This window comes from Amblyraja radiata, chromosome 9, assembly GCF_010909765.2.
Source record: "Amblyraja radiata isolate CabotCenter1 chromosome 9, sAmbRad1.1.pri, whole genome shotgun sequence".
Taxonomy (NCBI): domain Eukaryota; kingdom Metazoa; phylum Chordata; class Chondrichthyes; order Rajiformes; family Rajidae; genus Amblyraja; species Amblyraja radiata.
Window position 1 is genome coordinate 7,080,023 of NC_045964.1, and position 27,085 is coordinate 7,107,107.

General features: G+C 46.7%; 1 protein-coding gene across 1 annotated transcript in view; it reads right to left on the reverse strand.

The window, feature by feature from the left end:
• The window catches only part of plcb2 (phospholipase C beta 2), a 142,581-nt gene that overhangs the window by 20,075 nt on the left and 95,421 nt on the right, over positions 1 to 27,085 (reverse strand). The window contains exons 24-28 of the mRNA XM_033026598.1: positions 24,376 to 24,445; positions 20,075 to 20,128; positions 11,269 to 11,461; positions 9,273 to 9,441; positions 3,013 to 3,089 (exon numbers count right to left, since the gene is read on the reverse strand). Coding sequence (XP_032882489.1) covers positions 3,013 to 3,089; positions 9,273 to 9,441; positions 11,269 to 11,461; positions 20,075 to 20,128; positions 24,376 to 24,445 — 563 coding nt within the window. The remainder of the gene's footprint in view (positions 1 to 3,012; positions 3,090 to 9,272; positions 9,442 to 11,268; positions 11,462 to 20,074; positions 20,129 to 24,375; positions 24,446 to 27,085) is intronic.

Sequence of the window (27,085 nt, forward strand, 5' to 3'; positions counted from 1 at the left end):
CAGGAATCAGTCTGGTGAACCTTCTCTGATTAGATTAGATTAGATTAGATTCGTTTTATTGTCATTCAGACCTTTCGGTCTGAACGAAATTTTGTTTCCCTGCAGTCATACATATAATTTAAAAAATGGCAAAAACACACAATCAACACAAATTTAACATCCACCACAGTGAGTTCACCAAACACCTCCTCACTGTGGTGGAAGGCAAAATCTTAAAGTCTCTGTCTCTTCCCTCTTTGTTCTCCCTCTGCGCCGAGGCGACGGTTCAAACTCCGCGGGTGGTTGCTGCCTCCGCCACAACTCCAGGGCCGAGTCGGGTCTCCGCCGCTGCTGCTGCTGCCGCCGCCACAGCTTCGGTGCCGAGCCAGGTCTCCGCTGCTGCTGCTGCCGCCGCTACAGCTTCGGTGCCGAGCCGGGTCTCCGCTGCTGCTGCTGCCGCCGCCACAGCTCCAGGGCCGAGCCGGGTCTCCGCTGCTGCTGCTGCCGCCGCTACAGCTTCGGTGCCGAGCCGGGTCTCCGCTGCTGCTGCTGCCGCCGCCTACAGCTTCAGGGCCGAGCCGGGTCTCCGCTGCTGCTGCTGCCGCCGCCACAGCTTCGGTGCCGAGCCAGGTCTCCGCTGCTGCTGCTGCCGCCGCTACAGCTTCGGTGCCGAGCCGGGTCTCGCTGCTGCTGCTGCCGCCGCCACAGCTCCAGGGCCGAGCCGGGTCTCCGCTGCTGCTGCTGCCGCCGCCACAGCTCCAGGGCCGAGCCGGGTCTCCGCTGCTGCTGCTGCCGCCGCTACAGCTTCGGTGCCGAGCCGGGTCTCCGCTGCTGCTGCTGCCGCCGCCACAGCTCCAGGGCCGAGCCGGGTCTCCGCTGCTGCTGCTGCCGCCGCCACAGCTCCAGGGCCGAGCCGGGTCTCCGCTGCTGCTGCTGCCGCCGCCACAGCTCCAGGGCCGAGCCGGGTCTCCGCTGCTGCTGCTGCCGCCGCTACAGCTTCGGTGCCGAGCCGGGTCTCCGCTGCTGCTGCTGCCGCCATCACACTCCAGGGCAGAGTCGGGTCTCCGCTGCTGCTGCTGCCGCCGCTACAGCTCCAGGGCCGAGTCAGGTCTCCGCTGCTGCTGCTGTTGCTGCTACAGCTCCGATGCCGCCAGCTCCGCCATTAGGCCTCGGCGCAGACGGAGACGGGGAATACGACCGAAGAAAAAGTCGCATCCCCCGAAGGAAGAGACCAAAGCATGTTTCTCCCACCCCACCCACACACATACACAACTTAATAAAACAAAATTAACTAAAACATGACAAGGAACAAAACGAAAGAAAAAAAACAGACGGACTGCAGGTGGGCCGCAGCTGTTAAGCCAGCGCCGCCATCTCTGCACTCCCTCTATGGCAATAATGTCCTTCCTCAGATTTGGAGACCAAAACTGTACGCAATACTCCAGGTGTGGTCTCACCAAGACCCTGTATAACTGCAGTAGAACCTCCCTGCTCCTATACTCAAATCCTTTTGCTATGAAAAAGATTCTTTGTTCTTTATCTCTCTACATCATTGTCTATATCTCTCCTTCCCTTATCCCGAACTAGTCTGAAGCAGGGTGGCGACCCGAAATGTCACCCAGACTTCTCCAGAGATGCAGCCCGTCCCGCTGAGTTACTCCAGCTTTTTGTGTCTATCTTCGGTTTAAACCACCATCTGCAGTTCCTTCCTACACATGCTGACTTTGGTCTATTTTATCATTTAGAAACGTCCTCCTTTATAATGGACTCTGAAACCTTACCAACCACTGAAGTCAGGCTTATCGGCCTATAGTTTCCCCTAATTTTCCTTCCTTCCTTCTTGAACAACGGAGTAACATTTGCAATTTTCCAGTCCCCTGGAACCACTCCTGACTCTAGTGGTTCTTGAAAGATCACTATTAATGTCACAATCTCTAAAGCCACCAATTTCAAAGCCACCTCTTTCAGGATGTAGTCCATCTGGTCTGGGTGACTTATCCATCTTTAGCCCTTTCAGCTTCCCAAGCACCTTCTCCTTAGTAATGGCCACTCCACTAACTTCCACCCCCTGACTCTCTTGAATTTCAGGCACGTTACTGGTTTCTACCTCTGTGAAGACTGATGCAAATTCATTCCCCATTATCATTTATCCAGCATCATTTTCCAGTGTTCCTCTGTCCACTCTTGCCTCTCTCTTAAGCCCTTGTCCCACTTTCCCGAGTTACTCACGAATTCTTCCGAGTTTTCCCCTTGATTCAAACTTGGAGAATTACGGTATTAGCCAGCCGTAGGTACCCGGGGCGATTTTTTTTACTCGTGGAAATTTTTCAACATGCTGAACAAAACGTCCCGACTTACCTGATGCCCCGAGTACCTACGGCCGGCATTACGAGCCGCTACGAAATATCTATGCACTCGCTACGAACATTCTCCGAGTTTGAAGCAAGGGGAAAACTCAGGAGAATTTGTGAGTGACTCAGGAAAGTGGGACAGGCCCTTTACTGGTTATATATCTGAAGAAACTTTTGCTATCCTCTTTTATATTATTGGGTGATATTTCATCTTTTCTCCCCGTATTACCTTTTTAGTTTCCTTCTGTTAGTTTTTAAAAGCTTCCCAATCCTCTAGCTTCCCATGAAATCTCTGCAATGTTATATGCCCTTTTAGTTTTATGCTGTCTTTGACTTCCTTTGTCAGCCACGGTGGCCTCATTCTCCCCTTAAAGATAAAAAGATCCTACATATTCCGAATTATTCCTAGAAACTCCTGCCATTGTGATATTTAGACCTGGAGCGGGCCGTACATCGCTCAGCGTGGCCTTAAATGGCTGTGGGACGTACCATCGCCCCCCTGGGGCTTCAACATCGGGAGAAAAATGGTGCAGGGGAGAGAAAAGACTGCCTTCTATCATCACATGTTCCCATGGCGTTGAGTTAATTTACCACTGGAGGTTTCCTCACCACACCACTGGACCAGAGATAAAGATTCACCATCCACCAGAACCACTTATACATTAGCTTGATGTTTTCTTACCTTTCAGCTGAATCCTTCAAATTTTTCAGTTCAACAGCTTGCTTTTCCTTTACTAACTCCACCATTTTGATCATTTGCTGTTGGTATAGAGACAAAATCATTATTTGGATTGTGTCATCTAGTCTTTTGCCTGGGGCGTTCGGTCATCGTTGCAATGCCGGGGTGAGGAGAGTTCATGACTACGGGGAGATATTAATGTTTAGTAAAGGCTGCACAAAGACTAATACAAGGGCGGCACGGTGGCGCAGCGGTAGAGTCGCTGCCTTACAGCGCTTGCAGTGCCGGGGACCCGGGTTCGATCCCGACCACGGGTGCTGTCTGTACAGAGTTTGTACCTTCTCCCCGTGATAGAGTCATAGAGTGATACAGTGTGGGAAACAGTGTGGAAACAGGCCCTTCAGCCCAACCTGTCCACACCGACCAACATATCCCAGCTACACCCGTCCCACCTGCCTGTGCTTGGTCCATATCTTCGGTTTCCTTTCACACTCCAAAGACGTACACGTTTGTAGTTTAATTGGCTCGATATAAATGTAAATTGTCCATAGTGTGTGTAGGGTAGCGTTAATGTGCGGGGATCGCTAGTCGGTGCAGACTCGATGGGCCTGTTACCGCACTGTATCTCAAAACTAAACTTGCTTTTAAGAGTGCGATGACAAGAGTTCAGGCGATGTATGTTCCTGTTAGAGTGAAGGGCAAGGCAGGTGGGAGAAAGCAAGCTTGGATGATGAGAGAAATTGACGCGCTGGTCAAGAAAAAGAAGGAGGCCTGGGAGAGGTATTGGTAGCTGGGATTAAGTGTATCCTTGGAGGAGTTTTGGGATCTGAGAAGCCTATTTAAGAAGGAAATCAGGAGGGCAAAATGAAGCATGAGATAGCTTTGGCAGATAATATTAACCAAAATCCAAAGAGATTGTATTTAATGGGAAAGAGATTAACTGGAGAGACATAGGGCCTCACAGAAACTGTCAAGTCAAACTGAAATGAAAGAACAGGTGCAGAGAAATGCTACATTGAAATCACGAGACAGTGATTAAAGTGGTCGGAACCCCAGCCTGCCGAGTTCTGCCCGGGGGTCAAAAGGGCACACAGCACCAGAAGCCAGGGAAGAAGACGGAAGAGACTTGCGGGCGGCAAAACTTGAACAGTAAATCAAAAGGACTGTCCGAAAAGACTGCCGCGATAGCCAGAAAAGGCAAGCAGGACTGATTTTCTACAGACCCGATTGGCAGCCGGTAAGGACTGAACTCTAAATGAACTGAGCCGAAGACTGCAGCCCCAGAGACTCTGTTTAACCCTTTAATATCTGAGAAACTTGTCTGGCTAACGTGTTGATTGAGAAAGTTTGAAATATTGGTGGTGTTTGTTAACCAAGATGACAGGGTGATGATAGTGTTTGTTGTCTATGTAAAGTGCATCCTGCTTCATTGTGGGGTTAAGGGCTAATGTGAGCTAATTTCTAATGCTTATATGCTATGTGTGGTGTTAGTTTAAATAATTGCATTTTAAAAAATATGATAAAATGTGTTAAAAAACAGTAAAGATTCATATGATATTAAGCTAAAAAATTGGTAACAGTAGTGGGCATTATCTGTATTTTTCATTTAATGAAATGTGAAAATTATTTAAAAAAACAAAATGGCTGCTATGAGTTGGAATGTTAGATACATGTAATTTTCTGTTATTTATATTTGGTTACAGTAATGTGTATATTTTTTGCCTTTGTGTCTAAAGGTTTTTCACCTGGTAAAGACTAAAACTGCTAAAAACTGCTAAAGACTAATCTGCCAAAATAAAAGGAGGAGAAAATAAAAAAGGTGGAAAAGAAGTGTTTGGTCTGAGTGAATCCAGTTCATCATTTCGGGGTAGATAAATCAGTTCCCTTTCAAGCGGGGAATCTGCAAAAACATTAGAAGACTTGACAGAAACCAAAGTGGTTATCTCTGTGTAGAGATCCTCGATGAGACTTTCTCCTCTGTTTTTACCATGGAAAAGGAAATGACGACTGGGGAACTTGAGCCAGTTAATGGTGATGTCTTGAAGACAATCCGTATTAGTGTCGACAAAATGCCGAGGCCTATGAAGTTAGATAAATCTTCAGGACCTGCTCAGGTATATCTGAGCACATTGTGGGAAGTGAGAGAAGAAATTGCAGGAACTTTGGCTGAGATACATGAATCGTCATTGAACACGGGTGAGGTGAGGTGTCGGAAGACTAGAGGGTGGCAAATGATGTGCCTTTATTTAAGAAGGGCTGCAGAATAAAAACTGGGAATTTGGATAGGGGGGGCTGATTTGGGATAGTCACCATGGATTTTATATATGGGAGATCATGTCATATGAATTTATGAAGAAGAAAGCAGAAATGACAGATATTGTCTATATGAACTTCAGCAAGGCATTCAGTTTGGTTTAGTTTAGTTTAGTGATATAGCGCGGAAACAGGCCCTTCAGCCCATCGGGTCCTCGCCAGCCAGCGATCCCCGCACATTAACACTATCCTACACACACGAAGGACAATTTTTACATTTACCAAGCCAATGAACCTGCAAACCCGTGCAACGTACAAACTCCATACAGACAGTGCCTGTAGTCAGGATCGAACCCGGGTCTCCAGCGCTGCATTCGCCGTAAGGCAGCAACTCTACCTCTGCACCACCGTGACCGCCACCATTTTTTTTTTAATTAATTTTTTTTTTTTTATTAGAAGCAATTGTACAAAGATAAAACATTCGCCATCTAAGATTATACAATTATTGTACAGCTTCATTATTAATCTTATAACCTGAAAATGAAAAAAGCAAAGCAAAAGAGAACAAGAGAAGGAAAAAGTGAGAAGTGAAAAGATGACTCGAAAAAGCACAAAGGAAAGACCCCTAAACTACTAAAGTAATGTGGCTGAAAAAATTAAAGATAAGAAAAAAAAAAAAAAAGTGGAGATATACCTGCTCCTCGTCCCTCGTCCCCCCCCCCCCCCCCCTGGGAATATTAGATCACATGGGATCCAGGGAGAACTAGCTGACGGAATAGAGAATTGGCCATGGAAGGAAGCAGAGGATGATGGTGGAAGATTGTTTTTCAGACAAAAGTCCTTGGAATAATTGTCATCAGGGTATGCAGTAGAGATGATTGATGTATCTCAGACAAGGATGTTATGTTACAGTTGTCCAAGACATTGGTGAGTCAACATTTGGAATATCAAGTCCATTTTGATCACCCTGCTGTAGGGAAGGATGTGGTTTAGCTTGAAAGAGTGCAGAGAAGACTCAAGAGGATATTGGACACAAAAAGCTGGAGTAACTCAGCGGGACAGCCAGCATCCCTGGAGAGAAGGAATGGGTGATGTTCCGGGTCGAGACCCTTCTTCAGAGGATGTTGCCAGGACCTGAGGGCCTGAAGTACAGGCAGATGTTGGGTGGCTAGGATTTTATTCTTTGGAGCACAGGAGACTGAGGGGTGATCTTATAGAGGCTCATAGAATCATTAGGGGAATATATAGGGAGAATGCACAGAGATGTTTTACTCAGAGTAATGGAATCAAGAACCGGACGACATGGGTTTAGGTGAGAGGAGAAAGATTTAATTGGAACCTGACGGGCAATTTGTTCTTGGAGAGGGTGGTGGGTCTAGAGAACGAGCTGCCAGAGGAGGTAGTTGAGGCAGGTACAATAACGCCATATAAAAGTCATTTGGACAGGTACACGGATAGGAAAGGTTCAGCGGGATATGGGCCAAACACAGGCAGGTGAGAGTGGGGCATAGAATGGGGCACTGCGGTCGGCATGGGCAAGTTGGGCCGAAGGGGCTGTTTCCATGCTCCATGACATCAGCTGACAACTATTAAAGCAAAATTGTTTCTCTAGTTTCTCTCAGTAACTTTCCATTTAGACTGTTTCACTTTTTACTGTGGAGTAGTGTCCCATGCACTAAGCCCCAGCGGCCATCTGTCCATTCATGCAGAGTTGGATTATTCGTGGCAGCCAACTTGGAAATCTCCCTACGTCCCCCCTTTCATAACGCATCCTGTTGACATGCTTACTCTATCATGCACAGCCCTCCCCTCCATTGAAAGCATCTATGTGAGGAGCTGCCTCAAGATGGCGGCATCTATTATCGAGGGTCCCCACTACCCAAGCTCATCCCCTCCTCTCACAGCCACAGTTGGGCCGGAGATACAAAAGTCAGGTTCAGGGTCAGCTATTTTACCACAATTATCATGTTCTTGAACCGACCCGCAAACCCACTAACCACACTAGGGACAATTTACAATTACACCAAGCCAATTAACCTACAAACCTGTACCTCCTTGGAGTGTGGGAGGAAACCGGAGATCCCGGAGCAAACCCACTCAGGTCACGGGGAGAACGTACAAACCGAAGATCTCTCCTGATCCAAGAACACTGATGCAATTATAAAGAAAGCACATCAGCGACTCTACTTCCTGAGAAGATTACGGAGAGTCGGTATGTCAAGGAGGACTCTCTCGAACTTCTACAGGTGCACAGTAGAGAGCATGCTGACCGGTTGCATCGTGGCTTGGTTCGGCAACTTGAGCGCCCAGGAGCGGAAAAGACTGCAAAAAGTTGTAAACACTGCCCAGTCCATCATCGGATCTGACCTCCCTACCATCGAGGGGATCTATCGCAGTCGCTGCCTCAAAGGCTGGCAGCATCATCAAGGACCCACACCATCCTGGCCACTCACTCATCTCTCTGCTGCCTTCAGGTAGAAGGTACAGGAGCCTGAAATCTGCAACATCCAGGTTCAGGAATAGCTGCTTCCCCACAGCCATCAGACTATTAAACTCGACTCAAACAAAACTCTGAACTTTAATAGGCTATTGCACTTTATCTGTTTATTTATGTGTGTATATATATATATATATATATATATATATATATATTCAATGGTATATGGTCACACTGATCTGTTCTGTATTCATGCCTACTATATTGTGTTGTGCTGAAGCAAAGCAAGAATTTCATTGTCCTATCTGGGACACATGACAATAAACTCTCTTGAATCTTGAATCTTATACTCCGTACATTCAGCACCCATAGTCAGGATTGAACCCGTGTCCCTGGCGCTGGTGGGTAGCTCAAATGGTGTGGATAAACATTGGGTCACACATTTCCCAGCCAAGTTAACATGATTTCATATTAATATGCTGAATAGACGGAAGGTGGCCAAGTTATAAAATGGGAAATTCCAAAGAATGTTCAACCCTTTGCAAGGCAATGGAGGAACCTTTCCTCATTCCCTGCATATAGCATCCAGGGAATATGATTCCTCCAGGCATTTGTGTTAGCAAAATCAGGCATACAATGTACTCTGTCAAACTCCTTACAAAGACCAAGGGATGTGTCTGAAAGATCAGAAAGTGATTGAAAGATGAGAGCCCCAGCTGTGAGCACATTGCAGGAGATGAAGTAACACAGGGTGTAATAAATCCCCAGACCTAACTGGATCACTAGAATAATGGCCCTGTCCCACGATGCGAGTCCATTCCAAGAGCTCTCCCGAGTTTAAAAAAAAATCAAACTCGTGGTAAGCACGGAGAATGAACGTAGCGGGTACGTCAGAGATCGGGGACGTCTCTTAGCGGCTCGTTATGCTAACGGCAGGTACTCGGGAAGACTCGCTAACGGCAGGTAAGCTCGGGAAGACTCGTGAAGATTTTTCAACACGTTGAAAAATGTCCACGAGAGCCCCGAGTACCGACGAGCGGCCATTACCGTAAATCTCCGAGTTCGAATCAGGGCAAACTCAGGAGAACTCTTCGAATGAACTCGTACAGTGGGACAGTGCTTTAAGTTAGAGAAAATCCCAGAGTTTAGATTAGTTTAGTTTAGTTTAGAGATACGGCGTGGAAACAGGCCCTTCGGCCCACCGAGTCCGCACTTACCAGCAGTCCCCGCACATTAACACTATCCTACACACACTAGGGACAATTTTTACACTTATACCAAGCCAATTAACCTACAAACCTGTACGTCTTTGGAGTGTGGGAGAAAACCGAAGATCTCGGGGAAAACCCACGCAGGTCGTGGGGAGAACGTGCAAACTCCGGGAAGACAGCACCCGTAGTCAGGATCGAACCCGGGTCTCGTGCGCTGTAAGGCAGCAACTCTACCGCTGCGCCACCGTGCCGCAAGAGCTTGCAGGTAGAATGTGTAACAGAAAAATCCCCACCAGTCAGGAAACATATAGAACGCCAATACATCCCCCACACAGGGGGACACTGCCAGTTTGGTCCATTACCTTAGCGATGTGTTGCTCCTTCTTGTTCCGCATGAGTTCGTAGTGGTCTGCATGCACTTGCATTAAATCTGATTCCATATTGTCCCTGAGCTCACTGCATTTCTCGGCCTCTGGCCCGCCGGTCATCGAAGCATTGCTGAGCGCACTCTCGGGAGCATTACAGACATTCCTGCAGCAGGGAGAAGGATCACATAACTATCAATGGCTCTGACACTAATCACATACGTCAGCCTAATATCATTTTGCAAATATATTAATTTAAACCTCTCCTCTTCACCAAATAAAAGCCCCATGAACTAGAAGACTAAATTATAGCCAATCCCTTCCTCCTAGCACAAAATAGGTTCAACAAAATCCCCACTGAATTTTTGTTTTGAAGAGATACTGGGCGGAAACAAGCCATTCGGCCCACCGAATCCGCACTGACCAGCGATCACCCACACAAACACTATCCTACACGCACTAGGGACAATTTATATTTATACCAAGCCAATTAACCCACAAACCTGTACGTATTTGGAGTGTGGGAGAAAATCAAAGGTCTCGGAGAAAACCCACGCAGGTCATGGGGAGAACGTACAAACTCCGTACAGGTGGTTAACAGGTGGTGAAATCTCACATCCCAGCAGAGGATAGATTCCCAGCAAAGAACTACCCAACATACCCACTCTAGTTGGAAGGCCCAATGCCACTTCAACACCAGGTTGGAAACACACCCCAGTGCCAAGAGCAGGTGCCAATCCCGCCCATCCCGCCAAGGTTAACTCCCGGGATGGCGGGACTGTCATATGCTGAGAGAATGGAGCGGCTGGGCTTGTACACTCTGGAGTTCAGAAGGATGAGAGGATATCTCATTGAAACAAATAAGACTGTTAAGGGTTTGGACACGCTCGAGGCAGGAAACATGTTCCCGATGTTGGCGGAGTCCAGAACCAGGGGCCACGGTTTAAGAATAAGGAGGAAGCCATTTAGAACGGAGACGAGGAAACACTTTTTCTCACAGAGAGTGGTGAGTCTGTGGAATTCTCTGTCCCAGAGGACGGTGGAGGCGGGTTCTCTGGATGCTTTCAAGAGAGAGCTAGATAGGGCTCTTAAAAATAACGGAGTCAGGGGATATGGGGAGAAGGCAGGAACGGGGTACTGATTGTGGATGGTCAGCCATGATCACATTGAATGCCGGTGCTGGCTCGAAGGGCCGAATGGCCTACTCCTGCACCTATTGTCTATTGTCTATCCAAATTCCCAGATTTTTTCCTGCAGCCCTTCTTAAATAGAGTCACAACATCTGCCACCCTCCAGCCATTTCACCAGGTGCCAAGAGCACAGCGGGAATCGTGTCTGGGTGCTGCAGTGCATTGCAATGATAAGGGGGATGTGCGTTGGGGTGGGGAGGAGGGGAGGACATTAACATCAGAGAAAGTGATGATGAAAGGAAGGAATTGAAGGGGAAGTGATTGATAAGAGGGTGGGCAATGATGTGGGATTCTAAGTAAAGGAGGTTAAGTATGTGGAGGCCCAGGAGGAGCAGACCATGAGAACACAATACATAATTGGCCCATCGATGTAGCAGTGAGATGTCCATGTTAAAAATTGCTACATTTTACAACAACACGGCTCCAGACCAAAACGTGGAGTCTTAATGTGTAGGTAGAAACTGTAGATGCCGGAAGATAGACACAAATTGCTGGAGCAACTCAGCGGGACAGGCAGCATCTCTGAAGACGAACACTGGGTGACATTTCAGCTCGAGACTTCTTCAGTTTCAAACTTTCTTGTTTGAGTCTGAAGAGGGGTCTCGACCCGAAACTCCACCCATTCCTTCTCTCCAGAGATGCTGCCTGTCCCGCCGAGTTACTCCAGCAATTTGTGACTTTGGTGGAGTCTTATTGTTGGTGGACTTAGTGTTGTTTCTTCTCCTGTTCTCATTAGCTCCCGTTGAGCTCTAGCGGACTCTGCATTCTCCTCCGTCAAGCGGAAGTTCAAATGTCATCTTTACCGTTTTTTCTTGAAGGATTTGTTAAACGTTTGTTTTCCCTTGCATTGCTCAGCTAAAATGCCGGAATATTTCTGCATCACTTCATTCCTCTTCTTCTGAAACTTCTTCTCGAGTTCCTTCAGCTCTTTCTCGTGCTTCCTCTGCATTTTGATAAACGCCTTCTGTGTCTTCAGCTCAGAAGTGGTCAACGGTTCTATCATTGGATGAAGAAAGATCATTTCAATGTGTTGCACATCAGCTTCCAAAAAGGAACAGTAACCAAGTTACTACAAAAACATGCCCACATCCTAGATTTCAGTCTGGTGAACCTTTGTTGCACTCTATCAGATGTCTGGGTAGGTAGGGTAACCAGAATGGTTCATAATATTTTAGGTGCAGTTTCACTTTATATTGTAAGATACTCTTCAGGGCCTGTCCCACTTGGCCGTCATTTATGCTACAGGCCGGTAGTGACTGACGCGCGACGGTCCTGCGAAGGTCGCGCGCTTCATTGTGCGTCCGCACAGCCCTCTGGAGCGCGTGACGTCATTTGAAGATGGACACAAAATGCTGGAGTCATTCAGCGGGACCGGCAGCATCTCTGGAGAGAAGGGTTGGATGATGTTTCTGGTCGAGATTCTTCTTCAGGGAAGCAACGTCACCCATTGCTTCTTTCCAGAGATGCTGCCGGTCCCGCTGAGTTACTCCAGCATTTTGTGTCTATCTCCAATCGTCTTGGCCCCGCTCTGGGAGCAGGGGTGGGGGCGGATCCGGATCACCAATGGCCGTAAGCCCCAGGCCGAGCTCGGCGATCGCTTGCCTGCTTCTGCTGCTGTTGGAGGTGAGACGTTGCGCCGCGCAAGGGCGTCATTTACGTGACAGGACGGTGGAGCACGAAGATTTTGTGCACAACTAAATCCTGGAGCGCTGCGCGATACCGCGCGCGACTCCATACTCCTCCACGCCACTCCATGTGCCCGTACCACGCTACCCACACGCTACCAGGTCGCGTAAATGGCGCGCAAATGACGGCCGAGTGGGACAGGCCCATTACACACAATTCCAATGAAGGACAACATACTGTTTGCCTACATGGTGCATCACAGCTTGGTTTGGGAACAGCTCCATCCAAGACCGCCAGATATTGCTGCAAATTGTGGACGCAGCCCAGACCATCACACAAACCAACCTCCCTTCCATTCACTCCATTTATACCTCACGCTGCCTCGGCAAGGCCAGCAGCATAATCAAGGACGAGTCACACCCTGGACACTCCCTCTTCTCCCCTCTCCCATCAAAAGATATAGAAGTGTGAAAACGCACACCTCCAGATTCAGGGACGGTTTCTTCCCAGCTGTTATCAGGCCACTAAATCACCCTACCACAATCAGAGAGCAGTCCTGAACTACTATCCACCTCACTGGTGTTGTACCCCTCGGACTATCCTTGATTGGACTTTACTGGCTTTACCTTGCACTGAATGTTATTCCCTTATCATGTATCTATACACTGTAAATGGCTCGATTGTAATCATGTATTGTCTTTACGCTGACTGGATAGCACGCAAAAACAGCTTTTCACTGTATCTTGGTACACGTGACAATAGACTAAACTGAACTGAAACCGAACTGAATGTAATTGCTTGCTCTACCTGAATATATTAACTGTTGATGATTGAGAGCACCAAGGTCTTTCTGAATTCCAACAAGTTTAAATCTCACACCAAACTCTACCTTTCTATTTTCTGCACTAAAATGGATGATATCATATATTTACCACATTGTATTCCATGCTCACGTTCTTAGTCTCAATTTTTTTCGATGGTTATTGAGGCTACAGACATGTAACCTTATATACCACAGCATCTCATGCCTGCCCTTGTGCCTATATCATTCCAATCGAATTATTACCATTTGTTAGTCTCTAACCCACCCAACCCACAGGCATAACATTCATATCCCCGTCTCAATCACATTTGAAAATCTATCCATTTCTGATTTTAACTTCAGATCCTTGTTCATGTTAAAATCTCTTCAGATTAGTTAGACAAGTTGTCTTGTGTATAGAGTTCGGGCTGAGTGTAATGTGTTTGGGACATGTGCTGCACAATGGTGGCACGGTGGCGCAGAGGTAGAGTTGCTGTCTTACAGCGCAAGAGACCCGGGTACGATCCCGACTTCGGGTGCTGTCTGTACTGGGTTTGTACGTTCTCCCCGTGACCTGCGTGGGTTTTCTCCGAGATCTTCGGTTTCCCCCCCACACTACAAAGACGTACAGGATTGTATGTTAATTGACTTGGTGTGAATGTAAAATTATCCCTAGTGTGTGTAGGGTAGTGTTAATGTGTGGGGATCGTTGATTGGTGCGGACTCGGTGGGACGAAGGGCCTGTTTCCGCGCTGTATCTCTAAACTAAACTACACTAAACTACACAAATGTCTGGAAGGAGCAGGTAATTTGTGCGACCCGTTTATTAATTCCCTTGAACTTCGACAGGTGTACGTTAGAGAGCATACTGACTGGTTGCATCGTGGCCTGGTTCGGCAACTTGAATGTCCAGGGGCGGAAAAGACTACAAAAAGTTGTGAATGCTGCTCAGTCCATCATCGGCTCTGACCTCCCCACCATCGAAGGGATCTATCGAAGTCGCTGCCTCAAAAAGGCAGCCAACATCATCAAAGACCCACACCATCCTGGCCACACACTCATTTCACTCCTGCCATCGGGAAGAAGGTACAGGAGCCTGAAATCTGTAAACGTCCAGGTTCGGGAACAGCTTCTTCCCTACAGCCATCAGGCTATTAAACATGACAACAAATAAGATCTGAACTACAACAGACTTATTATTATTGCACTACATGTGTTTATTTATTGATTATGAGTGCATGTGTATATATATTTTTTCTCCCATTATGTAGCAATGTTACAATACTTACCTTCAGCACCGCTGCAGTTCTGCCACTGGCCGTGTGCACGACTTTGGCGCCTTTAAGGGGGGGGGGGAATAAAATGCCGTTTTGTACTGCCTGTCTGAGGTGGAATTGCTCGGGCTGCTAGCTGCTGATGAAAAATCGATCGGATTTCCTTTCCCGGTTTTTTTTTTTTAAATTCGCTGGACAATTTAATTTTGGATTAAAATAAAAAGCGACTTTGAACGCTCTCAACGTGGCGGATCGCAAGAACGGGACAAAACAAAGGGTAAGTCGGTTATTTTACATATAATCTTGCTTCTTGGGATGGCTTTAATCTAATTTTACGTTGTGAACATTTTATTTGGGCCCCATACGAACCGGCAGTGTTTTTCCTGCCGATACGTACCTCCATTGTGAGAGGTACGGACAGGGGTTTCTGCAGCAACAGGCGGGATGCGAGGATGGTGTGCTGCCTTCCTGGTGCCAGGATCCAGGATGTCATGGACAGAGTGCAGAAAATCCTCAAGGGCGAAGGTGAACATCCGGAAGTGGTAGTGCATGTCGGCACAAACGATGTCGGAAAGAAGGGGATGAATATTCTGCAGCGTGACTTTAGAGAGCTCGGAAAAATGCTGAAAAGCAGGACCTCCAGGGTTGTTATCTCCGGTTTGCTTCCAGTTCCTCGTGCTGGCGAGAGCAGGAACAGGGAGATACGGGACCTGAACGTGTGGCTGAGGAACTGGTGCACGGGGCAGGGATTTAGATTCTTAGATCACTGGGATCTGTTTTGGGGTAAGGGGGAACTGTACAAAAGGGACGGATTGCATCTTAACAGGTGTGGGACCAGCATTCTGGCAGGCAGGTTTGCCACTGCTACACGGGTGGTTTTAAACTGAATAAGGGGGGTGGGGCGTCGAATGGGATAGTGGAGGATGGAGTTAAAGGGAAAGGGTTTCTTAAATGTGTGAGCGTAGAGACAGAGGGGTGTAAAATGAGGGTAGAAGCAATAGGTAGCAAGGTGAAAAGTAAAAGTGGCAGGCCGGAAAATCCAGGGCAAAAATAAAAAAGGGCCACTTTTCAACAAAATTGTATAAGGGATAAGAGTGTTGTAAAAACAAGCCTGAAGGCTTTGTGTCTCAATGCAAGGAGCATTCGTAATAAGGTGGATGAGTTGAATGTGCAGATAGCTATTAATGACTATGATATAGTTGGGATCACGGAGACATGGCTCCAGGGTGACCAAGGCTGGGAGCTGAACATCCAGGGATATTCAATATTCAGGAGGGATAGAGAGAAAGGAAAAGGAGGTGGGGTAGCGTTGCTGATTAGAGAGGAGATTAACGCAATGGAAAGGAAGGACATTAGTTTGCAGGATGTGGAATCGGTATGGGTAGAGCTGCGAAACACTAAGGGGCAGAAAACGCTGGTGGGTGTTGTGTACAGGCCACCTAACAGTAGTAGTGAAGTTGGAGATGGTATCAAACAGGAAATTAGAAATGCGTGCGACAAAGGCAAAACCGTTATAATGGGTGACTTCAATCTACATATAGATTGGGTGAATCAAATTGGCAGGGGTGCTGAGGAAGAGGATTTCTTGGAATGTATGCGGGATAGTTATCTAAATCAACATGTAGAGGAACCAACGAGAGAGCAGGCTATTTTAGACTGGGTATTGAGTAACGAGGAAGGGTTAGTTAGCAGTCTTGTTGTACGTGCCCCCTTGGGCAAGAGTGACCATAATATGGGTGAGTTCTTCATTAGGATGGAGAGTGACATTGTTAATTCAGAAACAATGGTTCTGAACTTAAAGAAAGGTAACTTTGAGTGTATGAGACGTGAATTGGCCAAAATTGACTGGCAATTAATTCTAAAAGGGTTGACGGTGGATATGCAATGGAAGACATTTAAAGACTGCATGGATGAACTACAAAAATTGTTCATCCCAGGTTGGCAAAAGTATAAATCAGGGAAGGTAGTGCATCCGTGGATAACAAGGGAAATCAGGGATAGTATCAAAGCGAGGGTTGATGCGTACAAATTAGCCAGAAAAAGCAGCATACCGGAGGACTGGGAGAAATTCAGAGACCAGCAGAGGAGGACAAAGGGCTTAATTATGAAAGGAAAAATAGATTATGAAAGAAAACTGGCAGGGAACATAAAAACTGACTGCAAAAGTGTTTAAAGATATGTGAAAAGAAAGAGATTAGTTAAAATAAATGTAGGTCCCTTGCAGTCAGAAACAGGTGAGTTGATCATGGGGAACAAGGATATGGCGGACCAATTGAATAACTACTTTGGTTCCGTCTTCACTAAGGAAGACATAAATAATCTGCCGGAAATAGCAGGGGACCGCGGGTCAAAGGAGTTGGAGGAATTGAGTGAAATCCAGGTTAGCCGGGAAGTGGTGTTGGGTAAATTAAATGGATTAAAGGCCGATAAATCCCCAGGGCCAGATAGGCTGCATCCCAGAGTACTTAAGGAAGTAGCTCCAGAAATAGTGGATGCATTAGTAATAATCTTTCAAAACTCTTTAGATTCTGGAGTAGTTCCTGAGGATTGGCGGGTAGCAAACGTAACCCCACTTTTTAAGAAGGGAGGGAGAGAGAAAACGGGGAAATACAGACCAGTTAGTCTAACATCGGTAGTGGGGAAACTGCTAGAGTCAGTTATTAAAGATGGGATAGCAGCACATTTGGAAAGTGGTGAAATCATTGGACAAAGTCAGCATGGATTTACAAAAGGTAAATCATGTCTGACGAATCTTATAGAATTTTTCGAGGATGTAACTAGTAGCGTGGATAGGGGAGAACCAGTGGATGTGGTGTATCTGGACTTCCAGAAGGCTTTCGACAAGGTCCCACATAAGAGATTAGTATACAAACTTAAAGCACACGGCATTGGGGGTTCATTATTGATGTGGATAGAGAACTGGCTGGCAAACAGGAAGCAAAGAGTAGGAGTAAACGGGTCCTTTTCACAATGGCAGGCCGTGACTAATGGGGTACCGCAAGGCTCAGTGCTGGGACCCCAGCTATTTACAATATATATTAATGATCTGGATGAGGGAATTGAAGGCAATATCTCCAAGTTTGCGGATGACACTAAGCTGGGGGGCAGTGTTAGCTGTGAGGAGGATGCTAGGAGACTGCAAGGTGACTTGGATAGGCTGGGTGAGTGGGCAAATGTTTGGCAGATGCAGTATAATGTGGATAAATGTGAGGTTATCCATTTTGGTGGCAAAAACAGGAAAGCAGACTATTATCTAAATGGTGGCCGACTAGGAAAAGGGGAGATGCAGCGAGACCTGGGTATCATGGTACACCAGTCATTGAAAGTGGGCATGCAGGTGCAGCAGGCAGTGAAGAAAGCGAATGGTATGTTAGCTTTCATAGCAAAAGGATTTGAGTATAGGAGCACACAAAATTGCTGGAGGAACTCAGCGGGTGCAGCAGCATCTATGGAGCGAAGGAAATAGGCGACGTTTCGGGCCGAAACCCTTCTTCAGAGTATAGGAGCAGGGAGGTTCTACTGCAGTTGTACAGGGTCTTGGTGAGACCACACCTGGAGTATTGCGTACAGTTTTGGTCTCCAAATCTGAGGAAGGACATTATTGCCATAGAGGGAGTGCAGAGAAGGTTCACCAGACTGATTCCTGGGATGTCAGGACTGTCTTATGAAGAAAGACTGGATAGACTTGGTTTATACTCTCTAGAATTTAGGAGATTGAGAGGGGATCTTATAGAAACTTACAAAATTCTTAAGGGGTTGGACAGGCTAGATGCAGGAAGATTGCTCCCGATGTTGGGGAAGTCCAGGACAAGGGGTCACAGCTTAAGGATAAGGGGGAAATCCTTTAAAACCGAGATGAGAAGAACTTTTTCACACAGAGAGTGGTGAATCTCTGGAACTCCCTGCCACAGAGGGTAGTCGAGGCCAGTTCATTGGCTATATTTAAGAGGGAGTTAGATGTGGCCCTTGTGGCTAAGGGGATCAGAGGGTATGGAGAGAAGGCAGGTACGGGATACTGAGTTGGATGATCAGCCATGATCATATTGAATGGCGGTGCAGGCTCGAAGGGCCGAATGGCCTACTCCTGCACCTAATTTCTATGTTTCTATGTTTCTATATGGGGTTCAAATTCACCGCAAATTCAACATTCCAATCGATCGCGTTCCAGAAGCAAGATAATTAAAATGCCCATTTGTTTTTGGACAATCATGTCATAAGCCGTCCAAATTGTCTATATGTTGTGTTATTCTCTCTCCATGATCATTATTTTAAAACTAAATATTCACAACAGTTTGAATCACATGTATTGTGCAAAAAACAATAATTTTGATTATATTTTGAGAGGATGTTTCTGGATTAATTTATGGGAATTAAACATTAAATTCCTTCCATCTGGGATATAAATTCATGACAGTGAGATTTAAAATCATGTTATATTGTGAATTCCTGTGTGAATGGGATTAGTTTGTTATTTGGATACTTAGGCTATTTAAAAAAAATATTCTTTACTTAAGAAATGGAATCTACAGGACATTCTTAATGGGAAAGTAGTGGGCAGAAAGAGCAAAAACTTGTAGTTTACAATGTCAAAATTAAAAAGTTGAGGAAAAACAAGGTGTACAGAGTTGCTGAGGAGTATGATGATGCTACTGATTATGATATGCCAGTGTACCAGCTAGCAACTGATCTTCTCCATAAAGACTTGGTCTATTGCTAGAAATTGTGATTTATGTACCTATCTGTTACGGACACAGCATATAATACAATAATATTAAAGTTCAGATCTTGAGAATATCACATTTTTGAATTTTCAAGCCAGTCTGGGTGTTTATAACTATTTCCATCACAAAGGTCAATTTTGTAATTAGCTACAATTTGGTAACTAATTAATTATATGCTTTAATTTCAGGTCATCCAAGTAAGATGTTTGACATTTGTTTCAGAATGCTTCAATCTATAATAACTGAAAATTTCATTCAGTTCTCTTAATTTTTAAGAAAGTTACGGGCTTTTGACTGTCCTCGATCGCAGCTTTTGTGTTAAGTCAATGGAAAAGCAATAGGGAACAAGATGCTAATTTCCGAGTATGAAAATGGCCATAACTTTTTTAATACTGAAGATATGAAAGTGAATTAGCTGTCAAATTAAACTTCTTTTTATGCTTTATCTGATGGGATAAATTGCAGACTTGATTTTTTAAATCTCAAAATGTTTTAACATTGCAACGTTATGCACTATGTTTGCATATTCTGTTGTGCTGCAGCAAGTAAAGCCCGTGTCCCACTATATGAGTTTACCCAAGAGCTCTCCCGAGTTAAAAAAAAAATCAAACTCGTGGTAAGTAAGTAGAACGTACGTAGCCGGTACGCCGGAGCTCGTGGACATCTCGTAGTTTCTCGTAACTCTCACGGCGGGTACTCCCGAAACGCGGAAACTCGTGAAGTTTTTCAACAGTGTGAAAAATTTCCAAGAGTAAAAAAATACTCGTGATGAGTTTGATTTTTTTTTGTAACTCGGGAGAGCTCTTGGGTAAACTCGCATCGTGAGACAGGGGCTGTAGAAACGTTGCCTCAACTACTTCCTCCGGCAGCTTGTTCCACACGCCCGCCACCGCAGCTGGAGAGTGGTGACATTTTACATGGAACTCCTCTTGGATTGCTTTAATTTTGCACCACTCTGCTGTCTTGCACTCGTCATTGTGTTGTTGTACTTATCATTGCCATATGTACATTGCTCACACTGTGTGCTTCATGTCAACGAGGAATTTCATTGCACCCTGCCGAATATGATGGCAAACTAATCTGAATCTGAATCGTTAGAGATTCAGGTATCCCGTACTTCAACATTTCCTGTCAACACACCCTTCATTCCCTGCCAAACGCACACGAATCATGCCAATGAACTCACCGATGGCATCCTTGCAAGATTCCTCAAGGTCCGAGCTGGTAGGGTTGTAGGGATCTGGAAAAAATAGCACCTGGTTATTTTGGTCTCAGTCCCAGCAACGAATGTCTTTTTCACTCCCCAACCGAACAGAGTATTTACCATCCCTCCAGCCACTGGCAAAAGGAAGTTATAGAAACATAGAAAATAGGTGCAGGAGGAGGCCCTTCGGCCCTTCGAGCCTGTTCTGTTCCATCTGAGTGCGACTGCCAGGGTTGATGTCACCACTCACACATCCACCACCTCTCCATAGAAGGAATGGTTGACGTTTCGGCTCGAGACCCTTCTTCACAACTCGACCAGAAACATCACCCATTCTTTCTCTCCAGAGATGCTGCCCGTCCCGCTGAGTTACTCCAGCATTTTGTGTCTATCTTCAGTGTGAACCAGCATCTGCAGTTCCTTCCTCCACCACGCCTCTCCTTGTTCACTTCCTCAATTCTTTGTCTCTGGTGTATCACATGGCTTTGAAGGTTGCTGTTCTCACCTTCCTCTGTCTGAGAACTCCCCAGGTAGTACAAGTTGCAAGGAACTTAGTACAGCGCTGGACAAGCCCTTTGGCACACAATGTCTGTGCCAAACATGGCGCAAGATAAATTAATCTCACCTGTATGCACATGCCCTTCCATTCCCTGCAATACAAGTTCATTGACATAAGACTTAGACATTGTGTGTTCAAGTCCCACTATAGAAATCATGGCACCGAAGTACTTATACAGTTCTTTGCGAATGCTGAATTCAGAGGTGCTCTTTTTAGAAGTAGTCATCAGCACAGTGGGTAGACTCGCTGCCTCACAGCGTCAAAGACCTGGGTTTGATCCTAACCTAGAGTGCTGTCTGTGTGGAGTTTGCCCGTTCTCCCTGTGATGGTGTGGGTTTCCTCTGGGTGTTCCGGCTTCATCCCACATCTCAAAGGCGCGCGGGTTTGTAGATTAATTGGCCTCTGTGTAAATTGCCCCGAGTGAGTCCGAAGTGGATCGGAAAGTGGGATAACACGGACAGAACTAGTGTGAACAGGTGACCGATGGTCAGTGTGGACTTGGTCGCCGAAGGGTCTGTTTCCACCAGCTTTTAACCCTCAATCTGCATCTAAAGCCAATTATATAATCATATTATTTTATTGCTGTGAGACGATGCAATGCATAATTTGATCAGTTTTCTATCTGATCACGTCAAATAAATCCGTGAATGTAAAACACTGTTGATCAACCAGAGGTTGTCAAATGCACCATGAAAAGTCTGTTCCTCACTCACATTGTCATAGAGTGATACAGTGTGGAAACAGGCCCTTCGGCCCAACTTGCCCTCACCAGCCAACATGTCCCAGCTACACTAGTCCCACCTGCCTGTGTTTGGTCCATATCCATCCAAACCTGTCCTATCCATGTACCTATCCAATTGTTTCTTAAACGTTATGATAGTCCCAGCCTCAACTACCTCCTCTGGCAGCTTGTTCCATACACCCACCACCCTTTGTGTGAAAAAGATACCCCTCAGATTCCTATTGAATCTTTTCCCCATTGTCCTTAAACCTATGTCCTCTGGTCCTCGATTCCCCTACTCCGGGCAAGAGACTCTGTGCATCTACCCAATCTATTCCCCTGATGATTGTGTCCTCTATAAGATCACCCCTCATCCTCCTGCGATCCAAGGAACAGAGACCCAGCCTAACTCAACCTCTCCTTATAGCTCACACCCTCTAGTCCTGGCAACATCTTGACTTCCTATTGCCCACATCTTCAGCAATTGATCCCAGCAGTCACTTCCACAACAATAAGCCTCTGGGCTTTAACTATTACATCTAATAAATCTAGCTGACTAGAAGTTCGCAAGCGGCTTCACACCGATCATAGAGTGTTGAAGATAAGCGTGGGGAGGGAGAAAAGCAGAATAGAAAAAGATAATAATAACCAGGAAAATACAGTAAACGCTCGTTATAATGGACTCTCGGAGGAGGCTTGGTGCCCATTATTGCCGATTGTCGGCTATAACCAAGTAAGGTATTATCATGTAGTTGAAATAAAGAGCTGCTGCCAATGATGGTTAATACACAAAAAAGGTCACAAGGTAGTGGAGTAACTCAACGGGTCCGGCAGCATCTCTGGAGAACATGGAAAGGTGATGATGTTGACTGATTCAAACACAGGCAGGTGGGTCTAGTGTAGATGGGACATGTTGGCTGGTGTGGGCAAGTTGGGCCGGAGGGCCTGCTTCCACACTGTATCAATCCATGACTCTGTGACTCTATCACTCTAACACTGAGTGTTGTTTCTCCTCGTAACTCGGCCCCGATGCTGCTGGTCTGCACCAGCGAGCCCTTCTTCACCGGCTCACGCGGCTGTTGTTGCGGCTCACGTGGTAGCCCCTGGGGACAGCGCTTTCTTAAGGTCGCCGCCGCCGATAGGACGCATTTGGTCGCCGCGGGGCTCCCTCCCTTCTCACCTGCTGCTGCTTCTTCCTTCGCTTTGTCCGCTCCCCACTCCATCACGCCTCCTCTTCCACCTTGCCCGCAGTCAGGGACATCATCGAAGGCAGAGTATGCCGGTAGCTCTGGGCTAGGAGGAGGCGGAGGTGGTGGGGTGGAGGGTGCGGGGAAAGACCGAGTGGACAAAGCGACGGCTGACGGGAAGAAGCAACAGCACATGAGAGGGCAGGGATTCCACGGTGATCGAGCGAGCGCGTCCTGTCGGTGGTGGCGGCCCAAAGAAAGCACTGTCCTCTGGGGCTACAATGTGAGCCGCAACAAGGGCCGTGTCAACCGGGCGGTGCAGTGGTCGAAGGAGGTGCACCTTGCGAGCTGGAAGTCGCGGCTGTAAGCGGAGGGGAGGCATTGGGGGCCGGGGGTGACATCGGCTGACCCGTCCGCTATAACCAAAATCTGTTATAAAGGGGGTCCGTTAAAACAAGGGTTTACTGTATTTAACAAATAATCACGCTGTACTTGGGTACACTTGACAATAAAGTGCCATTGAATCATTACGTTAAAGCAGAATGGAGAATTTTTAAAACAGGGTTGATTTGAGTTGGTGCATGTAGGTAGAACAAATCATACTGGGTAGAGAAGTTGGGGCAGAGGAGAGGAAATGGCTGGGTGGAGAAGTTGGATAAAGAGCGAGCCAGGCCTGGATGGATATAGATAGAGGAGAATAGGGTTGGCAACTTTCTCACTCCCAAATAAGGGACAAAAGGTCAAAATAAGGGACAAATTCCCGACTCGGCCATGGCTGGGTGAATGGTGTTGGCCCGGTTGCTGGACTGTACACATAGCCCAGCCGGCGGGCCAGCTGAGGGGTTTTGGCCCGGACGCTGGCCTTTGCGAGCGACGTCACGTGCAAAGTCCGGCGCCCGGGCCAAAACTCCTCAGCTGGCCCGCCGGCTGGGCTTTGTGTTCTGCTGCACGCAAAGTCCGGCGCCCCATCCAACTCGTGAACCGATGATCGGCCGTGAGAAGGAGGGGGGGTGGTGTCGGCGGTAAGCGAAGGTCCGAAGGTCGGACAGCTGGCCGGGCTGCCGACCGACGGGGCCACGGGCGAGGCGCTGCTGCTGCTGCACTCCATGGGCTGCACTACGTCGGGACGGATGAGGCGGGGCCGGATGTGGCGCTCCGACTCGACAGTCCCTTCGACCCGAGTAGTAGCAGTCAAATACGGGACAAGGACGGTCCTGTATGGGACAAACCAATTTAGCCCAATATACGGGATGTCCCGGCTAATACGGGACAGTTGGCAACCCTAGAGGAGAGGAAGTGGCTAGTTGGAGGGAGTGATTGGGAGGATGGCAGGAGTGGTTAGAGATAGATCAAGGAGAGGAGAAGGCAGAGTAGAATGTTGATGTGGAGGAGAGGGTGGAACACTGCGTCGGAAATGAGTGGAAAGTTGGGGTGATGGGGGGGGGGATGGAGACAGATTTGAACTGCTGTGTTTTTCCAGTGTGCCAGTTGCAAAGGACCATCATAACACGTCCGTCCCTTGTGAGCTTTGAATGACTGCATTACGTGGAGAAAGGGACTGCAGTTGCTGGTTTAAGCCTGAGATAGACACAAAAAGCTGGAGTCACTCAGCGGGACAGACAGCATCTCTGGAGAGAAGGAATGGGTGACGTTTCGGGTCGAGTCTGTAAGGACTCTGAAGAAGGGGCTCAAACCGAAACGTCACCCTAGATGCTGCCTGCCCCGCTGAGTTACTCCAGCTTTTTGTGTCTATCTTAGGTTTAAACCAGCATCAACAGTCCCTTCCTCCACAATGTATTTAAAAGCAATGATTTACTGCATGCTTCATTGGAGTCCGATGCCTCGTTGCTGCTCTGTTGTATCTGTACGTTATCCTCAGAGACAACCTGCAAGCAATGTACAAAGGGAGATCCGTTAATGTCATTCCAATATGCCCTTGAGTCAGCACCAGACTCAACTTACATCAAACACCAGCAAAGTGTTATCATCACACTTTAAAAGACACTTTACATTTCAAGTAAGTAAGTAATTTTTATTTATATAGCACTTTTAAATCAAATCACGTTGAAGCCAAAGTGCTTTACAGAGAGAAAAAAAATTAGATTATCATACATCCATGTAAAATAAAAAAGAAGAAAAAAAGACACAATACACTATAGGATTCAACATGAACGTCCCCCCTAGAGCAGAATCAACACTTTCCACTGTGAGGGAAGGCACCAAAAAGTCCAGTCCTCCTCCTCCTCCTAGTCCACCCGAGGTCGAGGCCTATTTGAGGCCTCCGCAGCCAGTCGCCACAACGGCGGCCCGATGTTATAGGCCCTCCTGCCGGGAAGAAGGAACTCCGGCGTCGGGTGAACACTCCTCAGCGGCTTGGAAATGTCAATTTGATAGTATCCTATTAGGCAGCATCCTGCTGTGGTGCATCACAGCCTGGTTTAGGAATAGCTCAGCCAATATATATAGCAGAGGTATGGATGTAGCCCAGTCCATCAGCCAGACCAGACTCTATCTCCATTGACTCCATCTCCACATCACGCTGCCTTGAGACAGCAGTCAACATACTCAAGGACCATTTACACCCCGGCCATTCCCTCTTCTCCCCTCTCCCATCCGGCAGAGGATACAAAATCCTGAAAGCACCTATCACCAAATTCAGGAACAGCATTGTCCGACTCCTGAACAGTCTATCCATGAGCTGCGGGGCAGTCCCCATCTCCCAACCGACCTCATTGCAGATCTTGCACTCATTTGTATCTGGCCTCTCTCTGTAACTAACGTTATAAAGCTGAAGGGCCACACAGTGGCAGCACTGGTTGAGCTGCTGCCTCACAGCGCCAGAGACTCAGGTTGAATCCTGACTTCAGGTGCTGTCTACGTGGAGTTTGCACATTCTCCCTGTGACCGCATGGATTTTCTTTGGGTGTTCCAGTTTCCTCCCACATCTCAAAGATGTCATGAGGTCATAAATGATAGGAGCAGAATTAGGTCAATCATGGCTGATCTATCTCTCCCCCCTAACCCCATTCTCCAGTCTTCTCCCCATAACCCTTGACACCCGTACTAATCACAAATCCATCTATCGCTACCTTAAAAATATCCATTGGCATGGCCTTCACAGCCTTCTGTGGTAAAGAATCACCACCCTCTGACTAAAGAAATTCCTCCTCATCTCCTTCCTAAAGGAATGTGCTTTAATTCTGAGGCTAAGACTCCTCGTCCTGGACTCTCCCACTAGTGGAAACATGCTCTCCACACCCACTCTATCCAACCACTTTCACTATTCACTATTGTGTGGGTTTGTTGGTTAATTTGCCTCTGTATATTGCAATGTACAAAGAAAGGCCCGTCAGTGTCATTCCAATATATCCTTGAGTGAGCACCAGCCCCAACTTACAGCAAACACAAGCAATGGTGGGATAACATAGAACTGTGGTTGAACAGGTCGGCATGCGCTCGGTGGGCCGAAGGGCCTGTTTCTATGCTGTGTCTCTAAACTAAACTGTATTCTGCACTGGAATTTTTCTCGTTGAGCTATCTGTGTACATCCATGGCCTGATTGTAGCCATGTCTAGTATGATTTAACCAGATAGCATGCAGACAAAGCTGTTCACTGTATCCAGGTGCACATGACAATAATAAGCCAATACCAATGCTAAGCAATCAAACCAGCGTTTCTCAACCGGGGTTCCCCGGAACGCTAGGGTTCCACGAGAGGTCGCTGGGGGTCCCGAGAGAAATAGTGATAGATAGGCTAATCATATGTAAACGCATTCTTGAATCATTTTTGTGTTTAATTTCATATTCGCAGTTTTATTATACACGGATGGCATATTTATGCTGATAAGTGTGAGGTGCTACATCTTGGCAGGACAAATCAAATCAAAATACATGGTAAATGGTAGCGAATTGAGGAATGTAGTAGAACAGGGGGATCTAGGAATTACTCTGCATAGTTCCCTGAAGGTGGAATCTCATGTAGATAGGGTGGTAAAGAAAGCTTTTGGTGTGCTGGCCTTTATAAATCAGAGCATTGAGTAAAGAAGTTGGGATGTAATGTTAAAATTGTACAAAGCATTGGTGAGGCCAATTCTGGAGTATGGTGTACAATTTTGGTCGCCAAATTATAGGAAAGATGTCAACAAAATAGAGAGCACAGAGGAGATTTACTAGAATGTTGCCTGGGTTTCAGAGAAAGGTTGAATAAGTTAGGTCTTTATTCTTTGGAGCGCAGAAGGTTAAGGGGGGACTTGATAGAGGTCTTTAAAAGGGATAGACAGAGTTGACGTGGATAAGCTTCCCATTGAGAGTAGGGAAGATTCAAACAAGAGGACATGACTTGAGAATTAAGGGACAAAAGTTTAGGGGTAACATGAGGGGGAACTTCTTTACTCAGAAAGTGGCAGCTGTGTGGAATAAGCTTCCAGTGGAAGTGGTGGAGGCAGGTTCGATTTTATCATTTAAAAATAAATTGGATAGGTATATGGACGGGAAAGGAATGGAGAGTTATGGTCTGAGTGCAGGTA